General features: G+C 56.2%; 1 protein-coding gene across 3 annotated transcripts; it reads right to left on the reverse strand.

Annotated features, from left to right (window-relative positions):
- Positions 1–1,541: 1,541 nt before the first annotated feature.
- On the reverse strand, positions 1,542–7,824 carry CIST1 (colon, intestine and stomach enriched 1). Of its 3 annotated transcripts, XM_040444935.1 has the most exons (4): positions 7,554–7,824; positions 4,011–4,307; positions 1,782–1,942; positions 1,542–1,684 (listed from the first exon to the last, which is right to left on the reverse strand). In XM_040444935.1, the coding sequence occupies exons 1-3, from the start codon at positions 7,807–7,809 to the stop codon at positions 1,803–1,805; spliced, it is 693 nt and encodes a 230-aa protein (XP_040300869.1). In that variant the 5' UTR covers positions 7,810–7,824; the 3' UTR covers positions 1,542–1,684; positions 1,782–1,802. The 3 variants fall into 3 exon arrangements, with proteins under 3 accessions (XP_040300869.1, XP_040300870.1, XP_040300871.1); XM_040444936.1 differs by lacking the exon at positions 1,782–1,942; XM_040444937.1 differs by lacking the exons at positions 1,542–1,684; positions 1,782–1,942 and adding an exon at positions 2,557–2,726.
- Positions 7,825–8,420: the final 596 nt, after the last annotated feature.

Genomic DNA, 8,420 nt, shown 5'->3' on the forward strand with positions numbered 1-8,420 from the left:
ACAGAGACAAAAAGAGACAGATAGGAAGAGGCAGAGAGGAGAGACAGAGAGAGGTGCAGATTTGAGTAAGAATGGAAAGATTTTACCCGCTCAGGGTCTGGGACACATGTTGCACAGCATAGTCCATGAGGTGTGGCCTCAGGAGTTTGGGGGTGGCCCTCTGGGGGGTCCCTGGAGGCTCCAGGAAAGCTGGTCACCACGCTGTGCCACTCTAGGCAGATCGATGACCCTCTCTGGTCAATGCCCTCTTCACAAACAGCGGGGACTGGAGCTTCAGTGGAACCAGCAACCCCCCCACCCAACCCGGGGGTTGGGTGGGAGGGGCTGTGGCCAGAGGAAAGGGGTTTGTGTGGTGCTGTCACCTCTCGAGCTACTGCAGGTTAATGTGTCACCAGAACAGCCGCCTGCCGGGGAGGCCCTGCCGTCCCTCTGCCCCCAAAAATCATTAGAGCATGACCCTGTCCCCGGGGCAGGCTTCCGGCCCCCCGCCCCCCCCCCCGCGGGGGGGGGGCGCCCCCCCCCCCCCCCCCCCCAAAAAAATTTTACCCCACCCCCCGGCCCCCGGGGCCGGTTCCCCCCCCCCCCCCCCCCCCGTGCTGTGTGACCTTGACCTCCCACCTCTGTCCCCACCCATTTCACAGAAGGGTAAACCCAGCCTTGAGGGGGCAGCTCCAGGCCGGAGTCCTGGCCAAGGCATAGCCTGGAGCCTCCATAGCCCACTCTGGCTAGAGAAGTCCGGATGGTCCCGGGGATGGGGTCGGTGGAAGCAGGAAGAACCCACTGACCCACCAAAGGTCCCAGCCCCAGGCCCGCCGCTCCCTGGACCGGTTTCCCTCCTGCACAATGGGAGGAGAGCATGGGGCCCAGGCTCAGGAAGCAGGGCCGAGGTGGGGGAGCCATTGTGCCTCCATGTTCTCTGCGTGCTTCTGGTGCCTTCCTGCCCCCAAGCCTTTGCCCAGGCCGTGCCTGCCTCCTGGAGAGCCTTCTCCCCCTGCTGCTTTGTCCGCCTCAAGACTGGAGGCAGGACCTACTAGATTCTGGAACTTCCTGGCTGGAAACTCCCCCGTGATGTAAAGCTGGTCTGAGCTGGTAAAATCTTTCCATTCTAAGACACACACTCCTTCGCACAGCCAGCGCGGCCCCCCACGCACGTCTCCCTTATCCTACTCCGACTTCACTTACTTCCGTGTTGTTTCCCAAACGTCGCGAGTTCTTCCTACCGCAGGACATTTGCATTTGCTGTGCCTGTTTCCTGGGATTCCCCTCCCAGCTTTCTCCAGGGTGGCTCCTTCCCACCACCCCTCACCGCCCTCTCAGGAAACCTGGACACAAGGGCCCTTGTGATTCGGCCACAACCCCAGTCTGTGACTCCATGACCCTCTTCGCCACCTGAAGTGATGTCATTTGATTCCCTGGCTATTGTCTGTCCCCATATTTGAGACTGTGGGCCCCACGAGGGTGGAGAAATGGTCCCCACTATGACCCCAGCACATAGTAGACACTCAGAAGCGTTTGTCACAGCAGTCCATGACCCGGGAGGCCACAGAGGAACACAAAGGCTTTATTCCGGCAAGCCTAGCCCCTCCGCAGGTGCTCTACCCCATCCAAGCCCCCTTCTCCCTTGGCCCCACGGAGATCACTCTGGTGGGTGATGGGCAAAGGAGGACCTTTGGCTCGCTGTCTCCTGGGGGACGAACACACACGAGAGAACGTTCAGGCACGAGCAGGGTCTGCAGCAGGGACTTGGGAGGGCAATCCCTCCTGCCCAGCCCCCACCCCACCGTGGACATCTCATCCAGCTTCTAGAACTCAGACACACCACGGTGGCCACGCCTCACAGCCATTAGCACAGACCCGATGAGCAAGACGGACACCAGCAGACACACAGCCACCACCACGCCTGGGTTCCTGTGCAACTCGGGGGCCCCAGTGTCCCCTGGAGCTGAGGGGAGGAGGCCTGAGTCAGCCCTGGACCCCACGCCTCCCAAGGCTGAAACACCCACCGGGTGTTTCTACATCCCTTCCAGGAAGCCGTGCTCACTTCCCTCTCCTGTTGCTGCTGCGACTTTCTTTTAAGTTTATTTATTTATTTTGAGAGAGAGAGAGAGAGAGAGCGCGCGCGTGGGAGGGGCAGAGAGAGACAGAGACAGAGAGAGAGAGAGAAAGAGAACCCCAAGCAGGCTCTGCACTGTCAGCGCAGAGCCCGACTCGGGGCTTGAACTCTCAAACTGAGAGACCCATGACCGGAGCACACATCAAGAGTCGGACGCTCAACCGACTGAGCCACCCAGGCACCCTGCTGCTGTAACTTTTTTTTTTTTTAATATAGTTTTTTTAAAAATGTTTTTAATGCTCGTTTATTTTTAAGAGAGAGAGACAGATCGTGAGCAGGGGAGGGGCAGAAAAAGAGGGAGACACAGAATCTGAAACAGGCCGTGGGCTCTGAACTGTCAGCACAGAGCCAGACGTGGGGCTCGAACTCCCAAACCATGAGATCGTGACCTGAGCGGAAGTTGGACGCTCAACCAACTGAGCCACGCAGGCGCCCCTGTAACTTTTTTTAAAGACGATTTTCTCCTTTCCCTTTTGAAAATCATTTGTCTATAAGGAACTCATTCAGTGCTCTGTGTTTTTTGCTGCCCTCGGGGACTCTCAGGAGTTCTTGCCAAGTGAGAAAAAGCAAATCTAGGATTCTGTTCCCAAATGCAGCGACGTTCTGAGGATGACTGCAAAATTTGAGCCTTTGTGAGGCTGGTTTCCATCCTAGGACTTCAGGCAGGTCATTACACTTTGTGTCACGCTGTTCTTTGGACATTTGAGACAACACACTGTTCTGAATGACAGGGTTTTTTTTTTCTAGACCCCCTAGAAATGCTTGGCTTCTACTGAACCCCCAGGGCCCTGTCTGGCCATGCTCTGCAACTACCCTACCCTCCCTGCTGCCACCAGTATCCCCACTCATCCACCCCACTCACTCGGTCTGTCCCAACCCTGTCACTGGCCCTCAGATGCGCCAGGCACAGTCCTACCTCAGGACCTTTGCATGGGCTGTGCCAGCTACCCGGGCTGCTCTCCGGCTAGATACGTGTGACTGCCTCCTTCACCTCCTTTAAACTGAGACATTTGCTAACTGTTCTTTAAAAATTTCAATCCTAGGGGTGCCTGGGTGGCTCAGTCGGTTGAGCGTCCAACTTCCGCTCAGGTGATAATCTCACAGGTCATGAGTTCAAGCCCCACGTCGGGCTCTGTGCTGACAGCTCGGAGCCTGGAGCCTGCTTTGGATTCTGTGTCTCCCTCTCTCTCTTTCTCTCTGCCCCTCCCCCGCCTCACACTCTGTCTCTCAAAAAGAAATAAATGTCAAAAAAGAAAAAAAAAATTTTTTTTTAATTAAATCCTAGGGGTGCCTGGATGGCTCAGTCGGTTAAGCATCTGACTCTTGATTTTGGCTCAGGTCATGATCTCATGGTTTGTGAGTTCAAGCCCCACATCGGGCTCTGGGCTGACAGCACAGAGCCTGCTAGGATTCTCTCTCTCTCCCTCTCTCTCTGCCCCTCTCCCTGCTCCTCCTCTCTTTCTCAAAATAAATACATTTTTAAAAACTAAACACGTCAATCCTAGCACGGGACTCTTGATCTCCGGGTTGTGAGTTTGAGCCCCACACTGGGGGTAGAGATTACTTAACAGTTAAAAGTTTAAAACAAATTTCAATACACTTGTATTCACATTCTGACCCCTTATCGTGCTTATCTTGTTCTTTTATAAACAAATCAATAATTTACTTATAACCTGTCTCCCAACAAAGCTGTGTCTCACAGGACCTGATACACACTAGGTGCTTAATAAATGTGCATAGAAGAAAGAAGGTCTGAGCGGCTTTAGGTGATACCCGGAAGAGTAAGAAGCCCTGATCCACACATTCTCAGGTCTGTGTCTCTCCCTGGTGGCTAATCCCAGAACTGCAGCCTGCTACCCCCAACCATTTCCCCAACCCCCAAACCTCCAGTACTCACCGGAGCCAGAGGACACAGAGGTCCCGTCAGTGCTGGCTGAGGGCACGGAAGAGGGCTCTGGTCTCGAGCTGGGAGAAGTGGAGCTCCAATGCAAGGTCAAGGTGGGGGAGCTTGGGGGGCTCGAGTGGGAGGTAGGGGTAAGCTCTGAACCCGGGGAGCCAGAACTGGGGTGGGTGGCCATTTCTGGTTGTGGGGAGGAGATGGGCTCCAACCCTAGATTTGTGGAGCTGGTGGGGGTTGCCCCTGAATTTGAGGAGTCGGGCTTTGAAATAAGGATGCGGACCTGGACGTTGGAGTCTGTAAAAAGAGAAACATGCCCAAAATGGAGTCACTTGTGCTAAGCCCCATATCAACAAACCAAGACTTAATACCTAATCTAATCGCAGTTTTCGCCCCGCCCAGGAGTGGGACCTTTACCCCGTCAATCTGGAATTAGCTGGTCAGCACTTGTGAGATAATCTGCCTCCTAGAGGCCCCTCCTCTGCTTTCTCGCAAAGGAAGGTAAACTTGCCTGAAACAATCCACTCTTTGCTGCGAACTGCCTTTCTCTCCGCCCCCCCCCCCCTTCTGCCTATAAAAGCCTTCCATTTTGTACAGCTCCCCGGAGCTCCTTTCTATCTGCTAAGATGGGACGCTGCCCAATTCATGAATCATTAATAAAGCGTTTAGGTCTTCGGATTTATTCCTGCCGAATTTTGCCTTTTAACAAGTCTGCCTCTACACTCGAGGTGCTGCTGTGGCTAGTAGCGGCCGGTGGTTTCCACTGAGCTCGAGGAGCCGTAGCTGGGAAGCTCGGTTCTCCGTCCTGCTCGCCAAGAGCACGGAAAAAAAAAATAACACTGGAAGGAAAACTCACTGAGGGGGCAGGGAGGGGATGGTTAGGGACAAGGGGGTGTGGCCTCAGCCCCAGCCCCTCTCCGGAGGTCTCCCCGTTATCCCAGATGGTAAACACCTGCCTCTCGGGAGACCTGGAGGACTTGGCGAACCACGTGAGTGCTCCGTGGGAAGCGGGAGGCGCCCTTGTCTGAAGTTCTACAGCCAAAGTTACAGCCCGGGTGGGGCCCTCCCCGCCCCACTCTTGCTTCGGGGCTCTAAAGGCCCTCGGTACATAGGGAATGGCTGCAACCCAGCCAGCTGGGGAACTCTCTTTTTTTTTCTTTTCTCTTCTTTTCTTTCTTTCCTTCCTTCCTTTTCTTTCTCTTTCTTTTCTTTCTTTCTTTCTTTCTCTCTTTCTTTCTTTTTCCTTTCTTTCTTTCTTTCTTTCTTTCTTTCTTTCTTTCTTTCTTTCTTTCTTTCTTTCTTTCTTTCTTCTTTTTTTCTTTCTTTAAGTCTATCCTCAATGTGGGGCTTGAAATCACCACCCTGAGACCAGGAGCCTCATGCTCCACCAACTGAGCCAGCCAGGCGACCCTGGGGAACCCTTCTAAACCTTCTGAGACTCAAGTTTCTTCCTCTGTAAAGTGTAAGTCGAGCCTCTGAGCGCTCACACAGGTTTGGCACATAGTGGGTGGTCAGGTGCACGGATCCACCTCCAAGCCCCCGGGGAGGATCAGCCTTAATCTTCTTCATCAGGTACCTGGAAGGTCCCCAAGGCTAAACTCAGAGTCTTAAATGAGAGGTTGGTTCTGAGGTCTCTGGCTTTGGGAACAATCTGTGGTTTGGGGCTCTGGAAATTACCCTGCTCTGTTCCAGCCACTCCCTGGCTCCTACCCCATCCCAGGCACTGAGCCCAGGAGCTAGAATGAGGGTGGGGGAATATTTTGTGGGCCACGTCCCACAAGGACTTCCTAGTTCCAGGCTGCTAGGCACCTTAGCTGCTTGTGAGCTCGTTCATCAACGGCTCCTTGCCCCACCCTACCTACTCTGCCCCGGGGCGAATCTTTGTGCTTCCTCCCTCACCTCACCTCCGGCAGCAAAAATGCGGAAATAACCTCAGGCGCCAGGAGGGGCCTGGGTCTACGCACAGACCCCTAATTCTCTGTCCAGGCTCCCAGGCTCTGTGGGATGCCAGAGAAGTCTAGCAGAGGCATGGTGCACTGGCCTGACTTCATTCCCATTTTACAGATGGGGGACTAAGGCTCAGAATGGTTGGGAACCTGGCCCAAGGTGATTGGGAAGGTGGGAAGAGGGCCCCTTAAGGACCACCAAGGAGTCAAGGATGAAGAGGCCAGCCTCCCCAAACTGCTTCCTATCATTATTTTTGAGGCATTTCTGCTGAAATGAAGATGACTCAGGGCCACAGTGGACCCCAAGCCAAGCCAGAACTCTGGGGAGCTGAACTTTTTTTTTTTTTTTTTTTAAGTAGGCTTCACATGCAGCAAAGAGCCCAAGGGGTGGGGGCGCGGGGGGAAGAGACGGGCTTGAACTTGTGACCCTTCAAGAGTCAGACCCTTAACTGACTAAGCCACCCAGGTGCCCCAAGGGAGCTGAACGTTTTAAAGTCAACCGAGGAAAGCCAGTGCTTGAAAGAGGAGGTGGAGGACGACACAAGCTCTGCTGAGTGCCGGGGACAGAGTAGACAGGTGCTCCTGAGCTGCCGGAGAGCTGACCAGAAGGTGAAGTGAAATTGGATCCAGGCACTGTGCCGGGAGTTTGCTTTGCCCGGAGTGCCCTAGACCAGGAGGCTGGCAAGAGCCAAGGCATCTGGTTCTACTCTGGGCCTGGCACAGCTGGGAGACTCGCCTCGCCTGAGCCTCAGTTTCCTGAGCTCTGCAGGGGGGATACACGTGGTGCCTTCGGAGTGAAGCCCTTGCCCGCAGTGGGAATCCCGGGCGTGGTGGCCTCCGTTCTTGACGTTCTAGGGCTGAGGCCGGGGCGTGGGTCAGAGAGAGCCATGACTCGGTGGGACAAGGAGGGCTGGGGGCGAAGGCTGCGGGTTCAACTCTTCTGCAGCCCCGGGACCGTCTTACAGGGCGGCAGAAGGAAATCAAGTCAGGGGCCAAGAACCTCTCCTGGGAGCCATCAATGCTTAGTGACCAGGAAGTGAGCCCTTATGTGCCCCCCACTATGGCCCTGGGGCCCTCACTCCTCTCCCCTTGGGGGCTACAAGAAACTGAGGTTTGAAACAGAACCTCAGGGGCGCCTGGGTGGCGCAGTCGGTTAAGCGTCCGACTTCAGCCAGGTCACGATCTCGCGGTCCGTGAGTTCGAGCCCCGCGTCAGGCTCTGGGCTGATGGCTCGGAGCCTGGAGCCTGTTTCCGATTCTGTGTCTCCCTCTCTCTCTGCCCCTCGCCCGTTCATGCTCTGTCTCTCTCTGTCCCCAAAATAAATAAACGTTGAAAAAAAAAAATGACTCTTTAAAAAAAAAGAAACAGAACCTCAAACTGGGTATGGAGGCCCCCACCAGCCCCTTGCTGGTTCAGATCAGCAGCAGAGTGGCAGCGTCCCACTTTGCTTCTGAGAGGAGCGGGCCCTTCACGTGTTGGGGGAAGGCTGGGGGGGGGGGGCCTGAAGGAGGGATTCAGAAGCCAAGTGTGTTGCTGAGCCATACGCCCCCCCCCTCCAGCTTCCCGAAAGCCAGGCCTCCTTGTCACCTGTTCTTACCTCTAGAGGCGACAGGGGCAAGGGAGGGAGTCCCCAGCAGCAGCACCAGAGACAGCGGCAGAAGTGGCGAGGGCAGCTGGGAGCCCGCCATTCCAGGGCAGGGAGGGCGAAAGGTGGGCTCGGCACAGGTGTGTGGCACGTGCACGCGCACGCGCCCCCTGCCTGCGGCGCGTGGGGCTGGGCACAGGTGGGGCAGAGGTGGGGCCTCAGGACACAGGGCCTCTGGGGGCCCGCTACTGTTCCCCAGGGGTGCCATTCCTGCCACCCTCTCCACCTGGACCCCCCCCCCCGCCTCTCCTACAAACCCCACCTGGACCATGACCCTGAAGCCGTCCAACTCTCCCTATCCCCTCAACTCTGTGGCCCCCTCCGTAGCTGCCCTAAATCCATGCTGTCCCCGCCCCGCCCCCCCTCTGTCCAGGCCGCCCCCCTCTGGGGCAGCCCCCTCACTCTCTCTCTCTGCCCGGTTCCTGCCCCAACAGGCTGGTTGGGTCTGTCTGGCTCGCTCTCTCACCAAGACTGGGGGTGAGAGAGAAAGGCAGGCTACGCTTCCCCAATCGGGAAGTGGCTGGAAACTCCTAGCATTTCCTGAAGGGGGCACCCATGCATACGCCCGTAGGATTTTCTAGGGGCAGGGAACTCATGGTGGCCATTCTGGACCAGGTCCCCGGACACTGGCTTCTGGAATGTGCTGGGGACCGCTTCCATCTGGAACTGACTGGACTCCCCTCCATTAGCCACGGATAGACACGGTGACGTATGTGAGGCCACCCTGTCGGCCCTGACCTCCAGAAAAGATTGAGGGTCCCTCTCCCGGCTGCAGAACCCAGGTGCCAACTGCACGGTTGGAAGCTTTGGGGCCCCTCC

The sequence above is a fragment of the Herpailurus yagouaroundi genome, unplaced genomic scaffold (assembly GCF_014898765.1).
Source record: "Herpailurus yagouaroundi ecotype Mexico unplaced genomic scaffold, PumYag 193, whole genome shotgun sequence".
Taxonomy (NCBI): domain Eukaryota; kingdom Metazoa; phylum Chordata; class Mammalia; order Carnivora; family Felidae; genus Herpailurus; species Herpailurus yagouaroundi.